Raw genomic sequence first — 24,167 nt, 5'->3', positions numbered from 1 at the left:
TGGAGCCTCTGGTGGCTTGGGAATCATTTGGAATCCCATGAATGTCATTGGGGAAGATAAGTATTGGCAACATTGTCTGGTAACTATCCTAGGATAGAATGAGAATTTCAATCTTTTTAATGTTTACAGACCATCTTCTGCTGGTGATAAACGTGCTCTCTGGGATCTTTTAGCCATCAGACTTGGTAGTATTACCGAAGGCAGTTGCGTGGTTGCTGGGGACATCAATGCGATCCTTTTTGGCAATGAAAAAAGTGGGGGCATTCAGAGGACTGGTATGTCCCAGAAGGATTTTTTGGAATTTGTTGAGAAAAATCGCCTAATAGACATTGTTCCTAAAAATGGAATTTTCACATGGACGAACACGAGATCAAGTTTTACTAATATTGCTGAATGGCTAGAGCAGTTTCTTGTTATTAGTGATTGGATAGGACAAAATCTTGTATTAGAGTCATCGATTCTCCCGCTTATTGGATCAGATCACTATGTGATCTGTCTGGAGGTCACCAAGGGACAATCAGAGGGAGGTACCCTTTTCCGGTTTGAGAAAATGTGGTTCAGAGTGCCTGAGCTATATGATCTTATATTTGTTTGGTGGAATGAACTGGTTCTAGGGAATAATTTGAGATTATTCATACTCAATAAGAAGCTCAAGTACATTAAGGTTAAGATCAAAGAATGGAATATGAGCCATTTCAAGAATATTCATATGGAGAAATTAAGAATTAAGGCTGAGTTGGAAGAAATAACCAATTCTGTTATTACTTCAGGAATGAATGAGGATTTATTTAACAAAGAAAATTCCTTCAAATCTAATCTAAATGAAATCCTTCGGTGTGAGGAAATCCATTGGCAACAAAAATCAAGGGAGTTATGGCTTAAGGAAGGTGACAGAAACACCAAATTCTTCCATAGATCGACCATTGCCATTAGCAATAGAAACAGAATATCGGAGATTAAGAGATTGGATGGATACATTGTCAGGAATTATGAGGACATTGCACAGGAAGTTGTAAGATTCTTTGAATCTTTAATGAATGGTGGTCACCAGAATGATCATGAAGCAAGAGTCAGACTTCTTAACTCAATCCCATCCATAATATCTGATAGTCAAAATGCAGCTCTCTTTAATCCTATTTCAATTGATGAAGTAAGGAAAATTACCTTCCAACTGAATCCTGATAAGACTCCTGGCCTTGATGGCTTCCCTGCATCTTTCTTCCAACAATTCTAGGATATCGTCGCTCGAGATCTACATCTAGCAGTAGAAGAATCAAGAAAGAAAATGTCTATGTTAGGTGCTATTAATCATACCTTTTTGGCTTTAATCTCGAAAAAGAAAAACCCTCAACATATGACTGATTTTAGGCCCATTGCTTTATGCAACACGGTCTATAAGATTGTAACAAAGATCATAGCCAACAGATTGAAGCCCCTCCTTAAACACATCATATCAGATGAACAAAGTGGATTTGCCACTGGAAGATCCATTGTGGAAGGCATTATCATTGCCCATGAAACGCTTCACATGGCTAGGAAAACCAAGGATTCCTGCATGATTTTAAAATTGGATATTCTTAAAGCTTATGATATGGTGGACAGGGGTTTCTTAATTGATGTATTAAAAAAAATTGGTTTTTGCAAGGAATGATCACATGGGTCACGAGTTGTTTATCATCCCCCAAATTCTTCATTTTGGTTAATGGCTCATCTCATGGCTCTTTTCCACATCAAGAGGAATACGACAAGGTGATCCAATGTCACCATTTTCGTTTATCATAATGGCTGAAGCCTTAGGTCGATCAATAAGAGCTCTTCAACAAGATGATCGATGGCTTGGGGTCAATGTGGCAACATGGGTTGAAAAAATGACTCACTTGCAGTTTGCTGATGATACCATTCTGTTTGGCTCGGCTTGTAGGAGAGAGGCAAGGACAATTAAATCATGCCTCAATGATTACTGTATGGCTTCCAGGCAGAAAACCAATTGGAACAAATCTGAAGTGTTTTTGGTCAACACTTCGATTAACTTGCAAGGTGTCTTATCAAGGATTCTTAATCTTAGAATTGCAAACTTCCTAGGGAAATTTAGTGGAACCCCCCTCTTCATTGGCAGTAACAGAACTTTCTATTGGAAGCATCTTATTGATAAGTGCAAATCCAAGCTTGCAAATTGGAAAGGCAAGTGGTTATCCTCTGCTGGGAAACTCACTATGATAAAATCGGTCCTCTCTGCTTTACCGGTCTTTTCCATGGCATTTTTGAGATTATCGATGGCAATTGAAGATGAATTGATCTCTATAATGAGAAATATCCTTTGGAATGACTTAGATGACAAAGGGAAATTTCCTCTAGTAGCTTGGAAAAAGATCTGCCGACCAAAAAAGGCAGGGGGTGCTGACATTTGACAAATTTTGATTATGAATTTAGCTATGGGTGCTAAATTGGTTTGGGAAATTTACAGTGGTGGTAAACAAAAATGGGCAAGGATTCCAAAACATAAATATTTGGACTCCCTAGAGCCAAAAAGGATTCTCACTATAAACAACCCCCCTAGAGGTTCGACCATCTGGAATTTTATTATGGAAAGTAGGGAAATCATAAGTGATCAGGTTATCTGGGATGTCAGGAATGGTAGGGATGCCTCCTTTTGGATTGATTCTTGGGCTGGTGAAGCTGCCTTATGTCTCAACCCTTCTCTGCAACCTATTATGGTAGAAACTTGCCGCCTCTGGGGTCACAACATCTGTGATTATGGTTACCCTATCCAAGAAAATGGCATTACTAAGTGGAAATGGAACTCCTTGGATCCCTTAGACTTGGATCAGCACCAAAAAGACTTGTTTGCCGACATTCTCAGCAAAAGGGTTATTTTCCCTTCCCTTGAAAAGGATATTATTAGGTGGTGCAGTTCCTCTGATGGTAAATACAAGGTATGTTTTGGTTATAAATTGAAAGAAGCGGCTATTGACAAAAAAGATTGGCCTATTAATCTTTTTTGGCATGGACATCTCCTACCCAAAGCAAGTTCATTTGCCTGGCTAGCTTGTCAAAGAAGGATTATAACTCAAGAAAGACTCTATTCAATGGGCATCAATGGACCCAATAGATGCATTTTATGTCAAGAGAAAGAAGAGACTATGGATCATCTACTTCTCCACTGCAAGTTCTCCAATCACTGTTGGTGGCATTTCATGGGAAAATTGAGAATCTTTGGCCCCTCTCCATCAGGGCTGGATGAGTGGTTTCTGCAATGGCCTAAACCGAAAGGAAAGGCTATCTTTTCTGATTTACTTTATATTTTACCATCTCTTCTGATTTGGGAAATTTGGAAAGAAAGGAATTGCAGAATTTTCTAGGGTAAAGAGATGAGCTTAACGACTCTATGTGGGAAAATTGAGAACCATTTGATTGAGCTCCTGAATGAGGCTGCTCAATTCAAATCATTAAAGAAAAATATATATATGGACTGGGATTGGAAGATTAAGCTGGTACTTCCAAATCTGCTCATTCCACTGCTTTTTGGCAAGGGATCCCTGGTGGATCAGGTCAATCCAAGAATGGGTGTTAAATGGGAAGCGCCAGAGCCTGGGTGGTTTAAGGTAAACTTTGATGGCGCTTTTGCTAGAAACTTGGGTCAAAGTGGTATTGGGTGTATATTGAGGAACTCCAATGATATTTGTATAAAATAAATCTCTGAAAAGATTGGAGTTGCCACTAACAACGAAGTTGAATTCAAAGCGGCTTTAAGAGGACTGCAGCTTGGGATGGAGCTTGGGGTGCAGAGAATTCATCTGAAGGGAGACTCACTAAATGTGGTTAATGTGGTTCATTGTAACAACAACCCTAGTTGGCGCCTTAACCAGTGGCTTCAACCGATTCTGGTGCTGCTAGCCACCTTTGATGAATTTCGTATTAACCACATTTATAGGGAAGGCAATGGAGAGGCTAACAGACTCTCTAAAATGGCGATTGCCGATGGTGACCCCCCCTTGGCACTCTGATTGGGTCTTTTTGACTGGTTTGTAATCCTAGATGAGCTTCCACCGGTTGATATGGTCTGATTATCTTGCCAATATTGGTGCTTTCCGATTGAGTTTGCCAATTGTGGTCTCAACTGATTGTCTTCTTCTTCTAGCGGATATGTTTCTTCGCTTATCCTACCGGTGATGATGCTAACTAGTAGTATTGTCTCCACCGGTTGATATGGAATCTCGACTATCTCAATGGTGGTGGTGCTCACCGGTTGAGTTACTTGCCGGTTGCGTTCTCCATTTCTCCTTCCGGTTGAGATGTTTCTCCGATTGAACTACTGGTTGTGGCGCAAACCGGTTGCATTGCCTCTATATTTTTTACTTAACCTAATGGTTGTGGCTCCAGTGGATTGATCTATCGATTGATTTGTTCACCAGTTAAGGTTTCTTCTTGCCACCGAGACGTGGCTCTCTGCCGTCATTATTGGTCTGTGTCGGTTTGCACCCTGTGGCAATTGGACATGTGTGTACTTTTAATTGATATCTAGTTACGACAAGATCCTATCAGGATATGCATATAATTACTTGATGGATAAAGACGGTCGACATTAAGTTGACGAAATTTGGCTCAGAAGTTGATTGGATACTGTCACTTCACGCATGTGTGTATTCATTAGGCATGGACTACTTGCCTGGCGCCCGTATCCCCTAGTTTGATGACTTGCTAGTTAACAATGGAATGCCCTCATTTTCCCATCAAACATTTACATTCTTCACTCGGTGACTTGCTATGGAATCCCCAATTCTCCTTGAAGCTACTTGTCGACAGATGGCCTTCCTGGGCGAAATCACTGACAAATGTTTGCAGGAGGTCCTCTACTCTCGACACCCTCTTATTCTTCAAAGCCTTAAAAGGATACTGGGGAAGGAATTCCTTATGACTTATCACAGGTACAGAGCCAATGCCGATATCTAGGCCTTTTTCCTTGCAATGGTGATATACATGGGGACTAGCAAGCAACAAGCGAAACTTTTAACTCAAATGGTGTTTAAACACTGTTTGCTGGGGGAAATTGATGCCGCATTGGACAATATTGATGGCAACCTGAGAATTACGCTTCCCCAAAATTACTATATGTCCTTGGGCAATGGGGCAGAGGTGAGAAAGTTTGTGATTATCAACTCTTTGGACTTTGATGCTCTTTAAGAAACCTGGCCTGCCATTACCAGGAATATTGAATTTCTGCTTAAGGCGGCAAACATTCAAAATGACTTCATGTCGGAATGGAGGGAAAAATATCTTCGAGATGAAGGGTTAGCAGGTGCAGAAGTATTTGGTATTCGGGAGAATGGAGATTTGGTTGATGGCAATGTCTGGGGGTTTGGGCTTGGCGAGGAGTGGTTCCCAAATGACTATCGGCTCCCTAGGGAGAAGGCTGAATCGATGACTCACTCGACCTATGGCATTGAATGCCCTATAATCCTGGATGCAGCTCGTGCTCCTGTGGACGATGACTCTGAAGACTCCCATTGATTCCAGTTGTGTCACCTTTCTCCTGTTTCTCTGTTTCTGGTTATTGTTTTTTGTTTAAAGACCTCTGGCCGGTTCTGTTATCAGTTTCCAGTGGTTGTCGACTGGTGTTTTGTACTTGTCCAGCCTCCATTGCTGGTTTCTTTTTGTATAAGGAATAGAGCTAAGGTAGGGGGTTTTCTTCCTGGTTCTTTCCCCCTGCCGCTCTCACTGAACCAGACTTTGTATTCTCCTATTTTGATTAATACAAGGGTGCTACCCCTCTGCAACTATTTACTTATTAAAAAAAAATATATATTTAAAATTGTATTGGGTGGGGGATTTTGGGTAAGAGATTATTTAAAAAATTGTGTGCAACAAGTGGTTTGGTTAAATGAATGGCCTGATTTGGGCTTTCCTTGCCTGGAAAAGTCAACATTTTATTCAATGCTTTTTGTATGTTATGTGTCTTTTGTGTGGTAAAATGTTTGTTATGATATGTTAGGCATGTCTTTTTGTAGGGAGAATAGCTTTGTTGGTAAAAAACTGAACGATAATTATTTATATGATATAAAATAAATTAAAAAATACATCAAAATAATGTTATCTTCATAAATATGATATATAAAATAAAATAAAAACAACACAAACAAAATCATTTATTATATAATATAAATATAATGGTTTATAAAATATGATATATAAAAATATAAAATAAAAATATTATGTTTAAAAATATGATATATAAAATAAAATAAAATAAACAACATCAAAATAAATATATTTGAAATTGTGTTGGGGCGGAGAGGATTTAAAAAAAAATCATGTGTAGGAAGTGGTTAGATTAAATGAACGGCTTGCATTTCCTCGGTTTCTTTCCTCATGAAAAGTCAACATCTTATTATGATATGTTAGGCATGCTGTTTTGTAGAGAGAATAGCAGTGTCTTGATTGTTGAACCCAATCATCTCATGAAATCTTGGTCAACCCAATTATCCTAAAAAATCTTTTTAGATGTCAATTTTGGAAATAGGCAACTTCTGGTTTGTCACATCAAATAAAAAAACCGATCCAATCTTAATTAAAAAAAATAAAAAATTGTTGAATCCAATTTTTTTATGAATAAAATCTATATTACTTATCATTGAATTCAAAATACAAAATATTAACTAAGGGACAAGTGTGTGTCCAGCTTGGCAATCCATGGCCCAAGAAGTTGACCAATATGAACATAGAAGTTTCTCTTTATAAACCCAACTCCATTGATCCTTTCTTGGTTATGTGGCCTTGCATTGTAGAGCTCTAGACTGTGAAGAAATGGCTTCCAAGGCAGGAGGGAAGAAGCCAATGGTCAACAAGTCCATTCCAACACCACAGGTGGCCTCCAAGGCAGCAGGGAAGAAGCCATTGGCAAACAAATCCATTTCAACAGAACAGGTGGTTCCTCTGGCAGAGAAAAAGCTGCCCATGGTGGAAAGCAGAAAGAAGGGCAGAAAGCAGAAGAAGCTGAGGGAGACATTCAACTGTTACATTTATAGGGTTCTAAAGCAGGTCCATCCAGATGTGGGTATTTCTAGGAAGGCCATTGGAATCATGGACTGTTTTGTGAATGATATCTTTGATAAACTTGTAGGTGAAGCCATGAAGCTCTCCATTCACAGTAAGAAGACAACAATCAGTGCCAGGGAGATCCAAACATCTACAAAACTCATGCTTCCTGGAGAACTTGCAAAGCATGCCATTTCTGAGGGTGTCAAGGCTGTTACCAGGTTCAGCACTGGCTAATTCTGAGTCTTTGTGTTAAGAATGTTTTACTTTTTGTGTTAAGGATGTTTAGTGTTTTCAGTTAAGTAAATAAAACTACATCTGACAATGGTACTGATGTTTAGATAGAAATGGGTAGTTTTATTAATACTACGTTTTGTTTTTATGGTTTATGAATTGATGGTATCTATATTTAGAAAAAGTGGGTGGTAAAAAGTTGTATTCTTAAAGTTCACAGAGATTAAAGTGTGGAAAAAAAAACATGAACAAAATCTGAGATTGTCTAGTTTAATATTATCAAAAACTAAATTGTTATATTCTTAGTATTTAATCTAATTTTTATTGATATCAGATTCTCGATATATCAATGATGCTTCAATCAATCTGAACAAACAGCATTGTTGGAATCACTGTATCTGTATCTTTCGTATGTTCTGGTTTTTTTTGACTGTAAATGTTATTTTACCATTGATGGAATAAGTGTGTTTTGAAAGCTGAATATTTTGTATGATTTGGATTTTAACGTGAATTTAATTTGGCCATTGATGAGATTATTCTGTTCTAAAAATATGAATCTTATTTGGCCATTGATGGGATCACTGTATGTTGACAGCTAAGGATTTTGTTCTCGAATGTAAATTTTATTTGAATCATTGTGTTTGAATGCTAAATCTTGAACATGACTCGATTTTGAATGCAAGTTTTATATGAGCATTAATGGAATAATTCAGGTTCTTTTTTTGTGTCCATAAAAGGCATAGTCAGATTAATATATTGATTCTAATGGAAATTTACAGCATGAATCCCCATATTTCCAAAATAGCTCAGAGGGCCTAAAGGCTGAAAGGATGAAACTATGTCCTTGAATATGCACAGAAAAGAAAACCAACTCCAAAGCCCCAAAAAATTTCTGGGCTGGATATAGAGTTTTGATTACACACGCTTATCCTTGTCAAACAACCTAAGCATTCAAATTGTTTTAAAAGTTTAAAGCTACGAAAATGCAAGCATAGCAGTTTTTATAAAAAGTTTTTATTTTAAGAGAGAAATTAAAGAAACCAACTAAGGGCTCTGGGACGGTCTCAAATAGGAAAAACCCAACTGAATACCTATTTGATTAAGTCTCCTCTTCTGGCATAGATGGAGGCATTGGAGCTCGGCCTCTTCCAGGACCTCTACGCGGAGGACGACCCCTTCCACGGCCAGAAGCACGACCACCTCCCCTGCTTTGTTCAGCTTGGGGGTCCTCTGCTTCTATTTTAGGAGTTAGGACACCATTAAGTCTGGCAAAGTCTAAAAATTCTTCTTCCCTACTCAAATCTTCCGGATTATCCCCCAGAAACCGTCATTTTAGGAATGTGAGGCCCATGCTTGCAAAGGTTCTGTGCATTTGGAGATTCTTACTGGTTAGGTCAAGCAGAAATGGGTAGAATTTGATCAGCTCTCTCGCGACATTGCAAAGAATTCTCTAGCTCCGCCGAGAAGCCCCAGAGCCCAGAGTCATGTCGCGCCTTGTTGAGGACCTCTTGCAATTCAAGCAAGGTGTCATTAGGAAATAATCTTTTGGTGAGGGTCCAGACTGCTTGTTTGTCAAGCTTTAGATCCATGGGGGAGGTGACAAACCCAGATGAGATGCTGGGGTATTCTTCCTTGCTAATATGCCCACTGTCAAGAATGAGCTTAATGGTTAGGATGACCGTGAATAATTCAGGTTCTTTGTGTTAATGGATGTTAAGAGTTTTTGGGTTTTTTTTTTGTTAATAAAATTCTATTTGATAATGGTGGTGATGTTTAGATAGATACGTGGTTATATTAATACTACATTTTGTTTTTATGAATAAGTGTCTATATTATCATTTATAAATAAGATTATATATATTTAAAAAAAAGTGGGCAGCAAAAAGTAGTATTGGTAAAATCTAGAAGTTAAGTGGAAGAAAAAACATAAACAAAATTCGAGATCTTCGAGTTTATCCCATACATCAACATAATCTTTTCAAAATGATATGATCATTAAAAACTAAATTTTAATATTTGTTAATATTCTAATATTAATTGATATCAATAAATATATTAATGATGGTTATATCAATCTGAACAAATAACGTTGTTGGAATCACCATATTTTTAAAGCTGTATCTTTCATATGATTTGGTTTTTGACTGTAAATGTTATTACACCATTGATGGAAGGAGTGTGTTTCAAAGCTGAATATTTTGTATGATTTGATTTTTAACGTGAATTTAAATTTGGCCAGTGATGAAATAACTATGTTTTAAAAGCTAAATCCATTATATGATTTGGTTTTCAAATGTATATGAATCTTATTTGGCCATTGATCGGATCAGTGCATTTTGACAGCTAAATCTTTTAAAGTATTTGGTTTTCAATGTAAAAGTTATTTGAATCAGTGCTAAATCTTTCACATGATTTGAATTTGAATGCCAGTTTTACTTGGGCATTAATGGAATCATCGTGTTTTCAAAACTAAACATCTTTTATATTGCATAAATTCTTGTATACATGTTTATTATCCGATGAAGAAAGGGTACCTCTCATTTGTTGTAAGGAATATTTAGAGTTAATAAACTAATTTAAAATAAAATATTAAATAAATTAGATACAAGTCTAATAAATGGTTGGGAATATAAATTTGCCTGTGATGAAATTAATATAAGAGGGTTAGGGTTTTGTTCTTTATGATGTGAACATATGTGGTTATGTGCTATTATGATAGATGATCGAAACGACTCAATTTTTGTATGTTATGTACCTTTTGTATGGTAAAATGTATGTCACGATATGTTCTGAGTGATGAACCCAATCAGCTTATGAAATCTTGGTGAACACAATTATCTTATGAAATTTTTTTAGATTTCAATTTTGGGAATAGATAACTTCTAGTTTGACCAAAACATTGAACAAATATTGTTTATATGATATAAAATAAAATAAAAAATATATAAAAATAAATATATAAAATTAATTTTTTATCTTCATAAATATGATATATAAAATAAAATAAAAACAACATCAAAACAAATATATTTGAAATTGTGTTGGGTGGTGAAGGATTTAAAAAAAAAATCATGTGTAGGAACTGGTTAGAATAAATGAAGGGTCTACATTTTCTAGGTTTCTTGATTGTACAAAATCTTTTTAGATGTCAATTTTGGAAATAGGTAACTTCTAGTTTGAAGAGAGAATAGTGTGTCTTGATTGTTGAACCCAATCATCTTATGAAATCTTGGTCAACCCAATTATCCTACAAAATCTTTTTAGATGTCAATTTTGGAAATAGGTAACTTCTCCTTTGTCACATCAAATGAAAAAGAGAATCCAATCTTAATTTAAAAATAAAATAAAATTGTTGAATCCAATTTTTATAGTAAATGAAAATTTGTTTTATGAATAAAATTTAATATATCATTGAATTGACAACACAAAATATTAACTAAGGGACAAGTGTGTCCAGCTTGGCAATCCATGGCCCAAGAAGTTGACCGATATGAACATAGAAGTTTCTCTATATAAACCCGACTCCATTGATCCTTTCTTGGTTATGTGGCCTTGCATTGTATAGCTCTAGACTGTGAAGAAATGGCTTCCAAGGCAGGAGGGAAGAAGCCAATGGCCAACAAGTCCATTGCAGCACCACAGGTGGCCTCCAAGGCAGCAGGGAAGAAGCCATTGACAAACAAATCCATTTCAACAGAACAGGTGGTTCCTCTGGCAGAGAAAAAGCTCCCCATGGGGGAAAGCAGAAAGAAGGGCAGAAAGCAGAAGAAGCTGAGGGAGACATTCAACTGTTACATATATAGGGTTCTAAAGCAGGTCCATCCAGATGTGGGTATTTCTAGGAAGGCCATTGGGATCATGGACTGTTTTGTGAATGATATCTTTGATAAACTTGCAGGTGAAGCCATCAAGCTCTCCATTCACAGTAAGAAGACAACAATCAGTGCCAGGGAGATCCAAACATCTGCAAAACTCATGCTTCCTGGAGAACTTGCAAAGCATGCCATTTCTGAGGGTGTCAAGGCTGTTACCAGGTTTAGCACTGACTGATTCTGGGTCTTTGTGTTAAGGATGTTTTAGGGTTTTACTTTTTGTGTTAAGGATGTTTAGGGTTTTCAGTTAAGTAAATAAAACTCCATCTGACAATGGTGGTGACGCTCAGATAGAAATGGGTAGTTTTATTAATATTATGTTTTGTCTACATTATCGTTTATAAACTGATGGTATCTATATTTAGAAAAAGTGGGTGGTAAAAAGTGGTATTCTTATAAAGTGAGGAACTGTGAACAAAATCCAGGATCATCCAGTTTATCCCATATGATTATAGAAAACTGAATTTTTATATTCTTGATATTAAATCTATTTTTAATTGGTATCAGTAGATATATTAGTGATGCTTTAATCAATCTGAACAAACAACGTTGTTGGAATCACTGTATTTTTATAGCTGTATCTTTCATATTGTTCTGGTTTTTGACTGTAAATGTTATTTCACAACATTGATGGAATGAGTGTGTTTGAAAGCTGAATATTTTGTATGATTTAATTTTTAACATGAATTTTATTTGACCATTGATGAGATTAAATTAATGAGATTATTCTGTTGTAAAAATATGAAATCTTCTTTGGCCATTGATGGGATCACTGTATGTTGACAGCTAAATCTTTCAAAGGATTTGGTTCTTGAATGTAAATTTAATCTGAATCATTGTGTTTTGAATGCTAAATCTTGAACATGATCTGATTTTGAATGCAAATTTTATATGGGCATTAATGGAATAATTCAGGTTCTGTGTGTTAAGGATGTTAAGTGTTTTTGTGTTAAGGATGCTTAGGGTTTTCTGTAAAGTAGATAAAACTTCATCTGACAATGGTGGTGATAATAGAAATGGGTAGTTATAGTTTTTTATGAATAAGTGTCTACATTATCGTTTATATTATTTATATTTAGGAAAAAATAAGTAATAAAAGTAGTATTTTTAAAGTTCAAAGAGATTAAAATGAGGAAAAAAAAACTACAAAGAAATTCAGGGATCATCAAGTTTGTCCCATAACATCAACATAATTATTTCAGAATGATATGATTGTCAAAACTAAAATTTTAAATTCTTTAACATTAAACCTAATTTTAATTGATATCAGTAGATATATTAGTGATGCTTTAATCAATCCGAACAAACAATGTTGTTGGAATCATTATATTTTTAATGTCACTTCACCATTGATTAAATGAGTGCGTTTTGAAAGCTGAATATTTTTTAACGTGAATTTAATCTGGCCATTGATGATATATGATCTGGTTTTTAAATATTAATCTTATTTGGCCATTGATGGGATCACTATATTTTGACAGCTAAATCTTTCAAAGGAATTGATTCTTGAATGTTAATTTTATTTGAATCAGTGTGATTTGAATGCTAGATCTTTCCCAGGATTTGATTTGAATGCGAGTTTTATTTGGGCATTCATGGAATCACCGTGATTTGAAAACTAAATCTTTCATATGATTTTGAATTTGCATGTGAATTTTATTTACCATCAAGAATATTAAATAACGTGAACTTTTCCTATGCCCAGATTTATGAGAATACTGATTTTTTTCTTTATCTTTCTTTTTAAGGAGGATATTACAGAAACTGTCATGAATCTTATAAGCTGCATTCTCTTTCATTTCTTGTTTTATACTTATTTCTCTTCAATTTTGATCCAGTTAACTCAACGTTGTGAGCTTCTGGTATACTAAATTAAGAGACTATTCAGAATATATGTTTGTTTTAACTTGGAGATATATGTTCTTTTAAAATACATCTTTTATATATGTTGCATAAATTCTTGTATACATATAGATTATGGCTTTTTCTATTTTGTATATCCATTTGTCGTAAGGTATTCTACCGTTGAACTATTGGCCCTTTAGTGATATTTTTTTCAACAAGAATATATATATATATATATATATATATATATATATATATATATATATGAGAGACCCTCTTAAGTATTCTTGGTGGAAAAGAGAGAAGACTGTTAAGTATTCTTGTTGGAAAAGAGAGAAGACTGTTAAAATTTCAAGGTATATATATATACACAATTAAGAGGAACTTGAAATTATAGAAAGAAGAGAGAGGACCTTCAAATTAGGTTTATGGTAGTTGGGGATATTTTTCACACATTTATCTAGTTTGTGACATTATTATTGATATGGTTGAATGAAGGGATTTCAATAACATCAATATCAAACAAACATGTTAAATACTTCTTATAATCTGTAGCATTTCAATTTATGGGAGTTGTTAGAATGGTTGATAATATCAAAATTTTATAGTATTTTTAGCTATTGATCATTGATAGATTTTTTTTACACAATCATATTTAAAAATATTATCAATTATTATTATAGACTATATATAAAATAAAAAATTCAATAATGTATTATATAGCAAATTTAGTGTACATAAATCTATTCATTTTATACATAGACTATTTAGAGTTAATAATTAATTTTAAATAAAATCTTAAATAAATTAGATATGGGTCTAATATATGGTTGAACTTGAAAATATAATTTTACCTATGATGAAATTGATATAAGAGGGTTAAGGTTTTGTTCCTTACAATGTGAACATATGTAGTTATGTGCTATTATGATAGATGATTGAAATGACTCAATTTTGAATGGTTGAGTATTTGAGACAAAATCACACTAGCAAGGATAATTTTTTGAATTTGTGTTCTTTCCCAAAACCTACAATTCTATACAAAAACACTTGTGATCTTGTCCAAAGAAAAGAAGGGTCTTAGAAATATTTTTTTGTCACTGTCCTGAGTAAGAAGAATAGTCAAGTGTTATATCACATTGAGAAGATCACTAATTTAGGGTGTCCAAGAGTGTCAATTTCTCCATTGCACCTTGGTCAAGCTGCAAAATTAAGTCAATAATTAAAAATATAATAACCACCAAGATAAAATTAAAAATAGTGTTGAACACTATTTTTTCCATGTGTAAAATTATCTAGGGCAATTCCTTTACATATACACCCTAGATACATCACTTAAAGCCTTTTAGTACCCCTTAATATCACTAGCATATATATCTTACATAATTCCTTTACATATACACCCTAGATACATCACTTAAAGCCTTTTAGTACCCCTTAATATCACTAGCATATATATCTTACATACATGTAACTAAAATATGAAAATATATAATTTATGATGTAGTTTAGATATGTAATCAATATTAATATCTCCCAAAACCTTGTGAGTATAAAAATACATTAAGTCAAGTTATACGATGTAGATGAATTACATATATTCTTTCCAAGAACAAGAAGTATGACTATATTATAAAGGCATGATGAGAGATTTTTTATTAACATAATTTTTAATTACATCGATAGGATTAAATCTACTGAACTAATCTAAATTTTGGTAGGATAAATGTACTACATTTGACCAACAATAATGAAAAAACTAACATGTGTGATAATCTGAGTCAATTTTTGGGATTATAAGGATAACTCCTTATCTATTCCATCTAAGCCTAACCTTTTGGGGTGAAAGCGAAGGTGGATTTAGAAAGTAGACAAGACAAATGAATGACTCACACTGAATAGATTCCTTTTAGTAATCATAATAGAGCTTTACAATGCACAATATAATAGTCGAGATAAGAGAATATAAACATAACATTATGCAAGAATGTGGCTAGCAAGAACAATGGCTTCGTAAAGGCTATCCACTATGAGATGGAAAGGAGAAGGGCAAAAAAGAGAAGACACATGGAGTCCTTGGCCACAGGATCTGGCCCCACTGCTTTGATGGTTAAGACTACCCTTGACTTTGCCCTAGTTTCCTCTAGTTCTAGGATTGGCTCGAGTAAAAAAGTCTTTTTTATAAAGTGCTTAGTTTCTGCCAAGATTGCTAGGAAAAGGGTACCCCCACACGGTAGACCATCACTTTGTGTCTGTGCTAGGTGGTTCTTTATTGTTTTGGGGTTCCTGGCTTTTCTCTAATTGCTAGTCTTTTAGTTTAGTTGCTTGTTCTCTGTTTTCCCTGCTATGTTTTTGCTATACTTTGGTGGGGTTTTTTTTTTGGTTGCGCATCCCTCATGTGCTCTTGGTGTCGCTTTGAGTATATGTAATGGTACGAGCATATCCCTCTTTTATTAATCAAAACATAACATTATGCATCAAACAAGTCATTGACACATTTGATAAGAGTAAGAAATATTAAAGTCACAAGTAATTATATTTTTGAGAATTATGAATTAGTTTATACAATGTTATGTAACTAACTCTAGACACTTATATGGAGGTTCACTTATATACTTACAATATAGAAGTAAGACAAATATTTACACATCAAGCTCAATAGATCAACTATGTCTAACAAAATATAAAAAAGAAAGAGACATGGAGGTCCATATTTATAGAGAACCACCTAGTCCATAATAAATATTTTCCTCAAAGATGTTAGGAAGGACATTTACCTTGTGAATTCCATGATTTTAGTACCCCAAAAGTTCATATATCTAACTTGGGAATAGTAGACAATACTTGGATCAATAAATTTTGTTACTAAGTGTTGCCTAGACCATCTATGGGTAGGTTAATTGTCAAGTTAATATAAGTTGCACCTTTGGGAGGAGTAGCTAGGCATAAATGTGACATGGTATCCACATGGGAAGAATTTTGAATTGATTTGGACCATGGAATTGGTTTAGGATGTTGTTTTGAGGTTGTGGATATTAAAATTGGATTGTTAGGAGGCATTGTGCTAGTGCTACCACAATAGAGGAATTATAAGGAGTGACTTCATATATTATAGACCATTTGATGAAGATCATTTTGGTAGATCAGATTACTTGTATTATTTCAAGAAAAAACTATCTTAAACTTTCTTGATCTTGATATGTAATTATTTCATGATTAATATAGATCCACGAGATGATGTGGACTAATGGTCGGGAAAAATGAAAAAAATATCCTTGTTGCACTTTAAAAAGTAATAAATTATTAGATCAAATATTTTGTAGCATAATCTAATGTTGTGTACTCTAGGTTATTTTGGAAATATATTAAATTTCTCCATGTATCTTAAAACTCAAAAATATGAAGGGAACCTATTATTTTAAGGTCATAAGCTATCTTGAACATGATTGCACCAAGACAGAGATATTTTTTCACATGTGGTGAAGAAATCACTATAGCTTTCATGACTGCCATAGGTTATTTCAGTAAAGAAAGAACATCAACCCCCAAAAGTGTATCAATTGGTTATATATTCCATCTATTTAATCTCAAAATTATCTAAACAAAAGAAATTACCTACCACTGAAAGAGGTCATAATATTCTCTTTCTCCTCAACTCTTTACAAGTTAATCTTTTGTGAGATTTTAATGTGGCACTCCAACTTGAGTGTGCTCTCATATAAAATCTCTTGTGATTGATTCATTGTAACCTAGACAATTTTCCCCAATTATATTGATGGTTTTATTACTACCATCACCCCATCAATAGAAAAAATCATAGACAAACCATCTAGAGTGGACTCATCTTAGCCTTTTTTAAATTAATTCCATGAACTCATTATGGGGAAGCAATTTTGTACTTTTGTTGGGTGAAAAGAGAAATTCTTACTTTATAAACTCATGCATTTGGCTCTAAACACCTGAAATTATTTACATTACTACATCTAGCTACACCTTCCATTCTTATGTCACTCTTTTTAATCTAGGAAATCATTAAATTGTTAGATGGAGTATGTCCTACTCATGATTATTATGTGTGTTACACCTAGGGGAACCTAGATGGACGTGCATCAATAGGAGTTAACATTCTTGGGGTTACATTATGTGTTGTATGTCACATGCAATTGTATTTATTTAATATTGGGGAAAGTAATTTAATAAAGTGAACACTTAGTACCCAATATTAAATGTGGGATCAATGGTTAATAATTCCATGGTATTAGTCACATGGTTTTATGCAATACCACTTGATGGTTTTGTGAAAGTTTGTTTCGATAAAAGAAACCATGGTGCAAGGGTAGTTGTTTAAGGTTGGCTATTTTGGCTAAGCGGTTGAGAGCATCTCTTGTAGCATTTGTGAGGTTTTGAAGTATGACATGAAATTTGTGGTTACATGCTTGTTCACATGAATTTATTCACTAATACATTTAGCCTAAAATTCTGACGGAGGTTTCCGACGGAGAAGGTATATTGTGATCAAACTTGATTTTTTTTTGAAAAAATGCCCGCTTTCGTTGGAATTCCGACGATAATTCAACATTTGGTTTCGACGTGGAAGGAATTGGAAATGACATTAGGGTTTTTTTTGAAAAAATGCCCGTGTTCGTCGAAATTCCGATGACCGCGTGCATTACTTAAAAAAAAAAGAAAAGACCAAGTCATTTCATAAATCCCGCCTCTTTACAAAATCCCGCCTCTCATTCATCCCGCCTCTGTAGCAAACCTGTGGGTTTAATTGTGGTGGGGAAGATCATTGGTCACTTCCCAAGGAACTGCCCCAAGTAGAGCTGGAACTAAGATTGCTGGAAGCTCTGGAGATTTACCACCCTGTCAAATTACAAGGTTGCCCTCATTTCAATCCCTTCCATTATTTTATTCACGCGAATCATATTGTTCCCTTTTTTTGAGTTTTGTATGAAAATAGTGATCATAAACTAAAAAATATTGGCATGGCATGGATGGTGTGTCATTGTGATGCACAATTTATCTGATAATTTTGTATGCACTTATTTGGTTTTGCTTGGTGAGGCCAACTTTAATGCAGTAAAAACAATGGGATGCATATGGGACAACTCACTGCTTAAACTTTAAATCAGAATACTTCCACGGCCAAGGGTTTAAATTTTAAACCTGTACATATACTATTGCTGTCCATAACTGAGAAATAACTATGAAAACCTAGATGAGCTGTTGTTTATCAATTTATATGGATATATATGTGTTGGTGTTTCCTATTGGTTCTTAGATGTTCTCTAAAGAACAGTCATATCTTCATTAGTTTACTAATTTGAAAGAAATTAGGAAAGGTCTAGTACCAGCTTGTAGAGTCACTATAAAAGTTTTAAAAGAAGATTGTGATTTACCTTCCTCTAAATGTGTTACTAGTATAGGGAGATCCTTTGTCCTCTACTTCCTTGATCTTCTTGAGACCTATTCATTCTTATAGTATGTAGTTCAGTTAATTCATATATCATACTTAAAAACCCCATCTTCATTATTTTCATCATTGATCTTTGAGAACAGATTCAAAAAAGTCATATTGTTTATAGAGATATATGTCTTCTTCTACTACACCCCTCCATGATATTGCATTAGTCATGTAGACTAATTTAACAATTGTGTTCTTACAAGAGCAATTTGAAGTGATGTGGCAAAGTTTGTTGCAAATATAGTAGATTACAGTTTTGGATTGAGGCTTGGGATACTTGCACTTGCAAAGGTAAGTGTGTTCGGAGCATGAAAATGATGATGATTAAAGGATCACTTACAAAAAAATGAGTTTGTATTTTTTGTGAGAGTAATGATTGTGAGTAAAGGGCTAGCAACCAAAGGGGCCAGTTTAAGGAGAGTAAGGATCACGAGACTTGTTTTATTGCTTAGTAAAATTTTGAATATATTTGTTCTGATTGATGAAATGAATTATTTCAATTTGAGCCATATCAATGAGATGAATCAAAGAACAAGTAGCAATAATTGTTGGTGTAATAGGGATATTACCTAGCTACTTCCACTATTAGGTCATTTTTATGCCTTATCATTTAAGTTTACTTAAGGTATACATAGGATACTTATCACTTTATGTCTCATATCATAAGATTAAGATACTTTCATAATCTTATGATATCCTACATGTCTCATCTTGACCTATATAATCAAGGGGTTCTATTTATAATCTCATTCATTCATATTGTAAACTTTCATTCGTTGATAGGAATATAGTTTATTCGTGTCATATTGATCTTCTCATTTTGTTGTGCTTTCCATTAGACCTCTAGATCTTGGGTGGCTATCTCCATAGTCAAATCTTAAAATATTTACCTTTCTAGATTTTATAAAAGAAATGGTTTTATCAAGAATATCATATGGAATAGCTTCTAAATATTTGCATTTGATAACAATATTGTTAGAGCATTTTTCTTTATAGGAAAATAATCTAAACTAGACTTTTTTTTTCAAGCTAAGACAAAACAAAGTAAGGTAGTACAATATTCACTTTCTCTAAATTGAGATTTTTTGGCAAAATTTTCCAAAAAAATCTCTAAATTAGTCACATAAACATACTTTCTCACTATCTTCCCCTCCATATAACCCCTTGGATCAAATAAGGGTATAATTATGAATGCTCTCAAGTTATACATAGTAATATCTTTGTCACATTGTTTTAAGTTTCATATCTCATGGCAGTGGTTACTCTTGTCATATGATTGCTATTGTGTAGATGGGTCCTTGAGCCCTGGTTTAATCCCATTTTTTAATCTATATCAAAGATATTCTTGGCATCCTCACTCAATGGCGATCAGGCTCTCCCTACCCAGATTAACCTATCTCTAAACTTGGAAAATGGGTGCAGAAGTTTGAGTATGAGTACTCTTCGGTTATTTGTCATGCTTGTAAGGAGAAAAATAAGGATGAAACTTTCCCTATTTCCCAGGAGATTCAAAATATTGATTCTAATCAAGGGAGTTCCCCTTTGGATTGTTCAAGGATATATAATGCTTTGGGTTCTAATGATGGATGTGCCAATGATATTATGTCCCTTCATTGTCTCAAGAAAATAGGATCTGGAGAGAAGGGTCCTTCCTTTGTGCTCAATCAAAGAGCTTTGGATCAATTTTTTAAACCACCCTGATTTTAGGATGGTTCATTTTTGCTTTAGTTATTCCGCCTCTTGTTGTTTTGTTGTTTTGGAGCTGTTTTGTTTTGTTGTTTTGTTGGGATTAATGCTTCATCTTTCTCTTTGCACAAGGGATCAGGGCCCTTTCAAAATCCCTTCTTATCTAATTAAAAACACTCAATGATGATGGATCATTATAGTCCCCCCTCTATGCTTGGATTTAAAAATAGAGCGAACTCTAACTACTTGTTTAATTCTAATAGAATATGACATTAGGGTACCTAGGTAGCATAAGAGGTTGTTCACTAAATTCTTCCACCTTAATGATAGTTAATGTTAAGGATTGAATGAAACAAACTCTTGTTCATGGATCACCTTCTTAGCCTCCTATGGAAGTCATTCTTTGTGTGGTCTACCACGACCATAATCAGGGTCTTAATAAATGTATTAGATACTCTCTATTATCAATAAGAGAGTTATCATAATATAGTCGTGGCGAGTGGTTACAAATAAGATTAGTGGGCCCATAGTTCCCACTTGGTTTGTACTTAGAAACATTATCATTTCTTAGTTGTATGGAAACTAAAAATTCATGCATCTAGCCAACAATACACACTAGCTGTTATATGATTCCACTAATGAGAAAAGCATAGTCAATCTTATAGTTTGTGGAATTAGTCATGTCCCTCATATAGAATATCTATATATAGAGTATTCTTGCCTATAGATTACCTATTATTTTTCTTAATAATGTGATTATTTCACATACATCATAAAAGTGCCCTTCTAATATGTTTGTGCATCAATCTTGAAACCATATTTTTATTAACCAACCAATGATAAGAATTATCTTAAACACGCCTCTATATTTGAATCCCACTAGTTTTGATAATCAACCATAATAACCTTAACAATGCATCGACGACAACAATGCCTAATAAATCATCAATTGTCTTAGGTGAATCTAGCCAAAGCCAACCCATCAAATCCACTAATCTCCCTTGCATCCCAATCATAAAATTTTATGGTTGTTGGAACAAGCTTGGGAGATTTAGTTCTTCCTTTGCAAATCAACATACCCTATTTTGGTTTCCCAAATATTTACTAAATAACTTTGAAGATAAATTGGGAAGAGAATCCATCATATAGATATTTCTTTTCAACAGCCTTAGAGGACATTGTTTTGTCTATCATTTATTATAATAGCTAATACCCAATTTTTTTATAAGATAACAAGCAAAACCTCCTCTTCACAAACTATGTTTTCCTTAATAATCCAAGAATGAAAAAAGGAACCCACATAAAAATTACTTTTTCCCTACCATGAAGGGAAAAGAACATCCAATTTAAAGATAGATGTACCAAAAGGAAAGAAATATCACCTCAAAATCTGTCTTGAACTTATACATTGATTCTATACACACGAGAATCCCCTTAATAACTCTCTCACAACTTTCAATGCTAGAAGAATGAGTGTTTTCACAAGACTTTCATACTATGATATTTATATCAAGATTCACTTGCATAGTTTTAGAGTCAAGTTGACCCATTCTCATGAGTAGATTACATGAACCCCTCATAAGAATGGATCACTTAGCACTCATTTCATCAAAGTGATGCTCATAGCGGTGAAGCATTAGGGATTCCTAGGAGGTCACCCATACTAATGCTACTCTAAATAAAACACATTTAACCATGTAGATTGTCCCAAGATCAAACCCATTCAACTTGCCACCCCATTTGCAAAACCTTCATCAAGTGGTGTGCCTTATAAACCATTCATTATAGAGAAACTTTAGCTTATCCATTGACAAGTGGGAGGTGTTGATGTGTTTTTTATGCACATGCGAACGTAGAATAAAATACCCAAAAGTATCTTATCCTCTCTTGAACAAAGTTACTCAAATGCTAGAGATTTGCTTAAGGATCACTTGAGACAACTCCAAGCTTCTGGTATGTCGGGTCACGACGTGTGGATAAACATAGTTGGTTGATGTGATTGCTGTTATCACAAGGGGACTTACATTGAATTGTCGAATGCTTGAATAGCTGGAACTTGATCATCTGATATTTCAATCTTGTGATGCTTTTTGTCCTAAACTAACTTGAATTGAAAAAAGGGCAAAAGGTGAAGTGTTAATAAAATCTATTCTAAGGCCTAGACTATAAGAAGATGGACGAATGATTAGATGGAATCCTACTGGAAAGGTCTCAACATAGGGTTATATGAGATAGGGGTAAGTTCAATAGTGATTTCTCCTCTACAACCTTTGCCAATCTGTGTGAAAATGAGAGCTTGACAACATTCTTTCGCTTTTAGCTACCTAAATTTTTCAAGAATTTTATCTCTAGATTTAATATTTTTTTTCTTGCATGAATCTATTAATTTTGAGATAACAGATCTTTCCTTCATGAATTGATCCTAGTTTATCCCTTTAACCCTGATTAATTTATTTAGAGTGTTTAGTTCCATTTTAATCCTTTCTTTTACAATTAAATTTTATTAAAAAATTGTATTATTGTTCCAAATTTTGTGGATATTTAGGAGACACAAATAAAATATAAATGTAATCATTCCATATTTTTGTAGGAGATATTGGAATGAGACTAATAGGAAGAGTAGTAAACATGAGTCACAGTGAGCACTTTAGAATAAATCTAAACATTATAAGGAAGAGTAGCTTGGAAAAATAGAAGCGTAATTTATTTTCCAATATGCAAGATTATTACTTGGGAAAGAATCTTGAAAGAGGATTGAAAAGATTCCTTGAGCTAACATTGTCTCACTTATCCAAAATTATGAGGAAGGATTCGTTAATGAAATGGTCATTAACAAGATGGAGAGAATAATAATTAGGAAGAGATAGATTTCACATGCTACTAGGTGACTAGATTGGAGAGAAACTAGAGGCAAATCATTTAGCTTGGCCATGACACAAAGTCTTAGAATAGATGCCAACCTTGGTGAATGGAATGAAAATCCCAAACAATTAATGAGTGGTGAGACAAGTAGAGGCATCTACAAATTTTGTTTTGAATAAAATAAAGAAAAAATGGGACTAAAACCAAGGGAAATGCACATGGAAAGGATATGATGAAAATCAAAATAAATAGTTTGAAGATAATATTAGCTACCTAAAGGATATTCCACTTGATTATTTGGTATATCATAACTATTTTGACAAATTTTGAAACCATTAGAGGTACCTTTTACTTCTGTAGATGAGGCATTCATTCATGTTGAAGTTGTGATAGCTTATTTGCCTCTTTATAGACAATAAATTATCCATACGAATTATCATATATACTTGTAACCTCCATCCCAAACCACCTATTTCACTCTTCTTCCTTTGTGTACCTCTTTTATTCTTCCATTACCTCTTCTCTTACCTAAATTCAATCCAAAACATAGTGTATATAGCATCAAAAAAATTCCATATTTGATTAATATTATCCACAACATATCGAAAAGACAAATACCACACTTACTGTGTCATCAACCAAAAATAATTTACTTACATATTCAAAGAGTTCAATAATGGAGAAACATCCATGCGGTGCTCTACACATGTCCTTGAAGGTTCAAGAAATACTTATCCTCTACGGGTCCAAACTTTAAATCACTTTCCATGCATGAAAATAATTGCAACCATACACAATTTCCCACCCAATAGATTCTCTCAAACTAGTTTACTATCTTAACATAGGGTCAAGGAAAAGAGGGCCAAAATAGGAATCCAAGTGTCTTAAAAGCCTTCAAGACCATAGTGGTGAGGATTGAATTTCTTTCTTTAGTGGTATCTTTTTGTAGATTAATTAGTTGGGGATTCTATTAGGACCTTTTCCTAATTGAAAAAAAAATATAAAGATTACATCCCTAAATATTGCATTCATAATAGAATAAATTTCTGCAATATTGAGACTATATTCATAATAGATTTATAGTGATGAATAAAGAAATATTTAAGATTATCAAAAAATTGACGTTTTCTTTCTCCCAACCGTCATTGGATATTGGGTGATCTTTGAGG

General features: G+C 34.1%; 2 protein-coding genes across 2 annotated transcripts; both read left to right on the top strand.

The window, feature by feature from the left end:
- The first annotated feature begins 6,749 nt into the window (after nt 1–6,749).
- LOC131071275 (uncharacterized) lies at nt 6,750–7,292 on the top strand. The gene has a single exon (XM_058007046.2). It carries the CDS (start codon nt 6,802–6,804, stop codon nt 7,267–7,269), a length of 468 nt encoding a protein of 155 aa, XP_057863029.2. The 5' UTR covers nt 6,750–6,801; the 3' UTR covers nt 7,270–7,292.
- Nucleotides 7,293–10,796: 3,504 nt separating this feature from the next.
- On the top strand, nt 10,797–11,610 carry LOC131071276 (uncharacterized). The gene has a single exon (XM_058007047.2). The coding sequence runs from the start codon at nt 10,849–10,851 to the stop codon at nt 11,314–11,316; it is 468 nt and encodes a 155-aa protein (XP_057863030.1). The 5' UTR covers nt 10,797–10,848; the 3' UTR covers nt 11,317–11,610.
- The last annotated feature ends 12,557 nt before the right edge of the window (nt 11,611–24,167 follow it).

This window comes from Cryptomeria japonica, chromosome 8 (assembly GCF_030272615.1).
Source record: "Cryptomeria japonica chromosome 8, Sugi_1.0, whole genome shotgun sequence".
Classification (NCBI taxonomy): Eukaryota; Viridiplantae; Streptophyta; class Pinopsida; order Cupressales; family Cupressaceae; genus Cryptomeria; species Cryptomeria japonica.
This window is presented reverse-complemented; position numbering and strand designations above follow the sequence as displayed.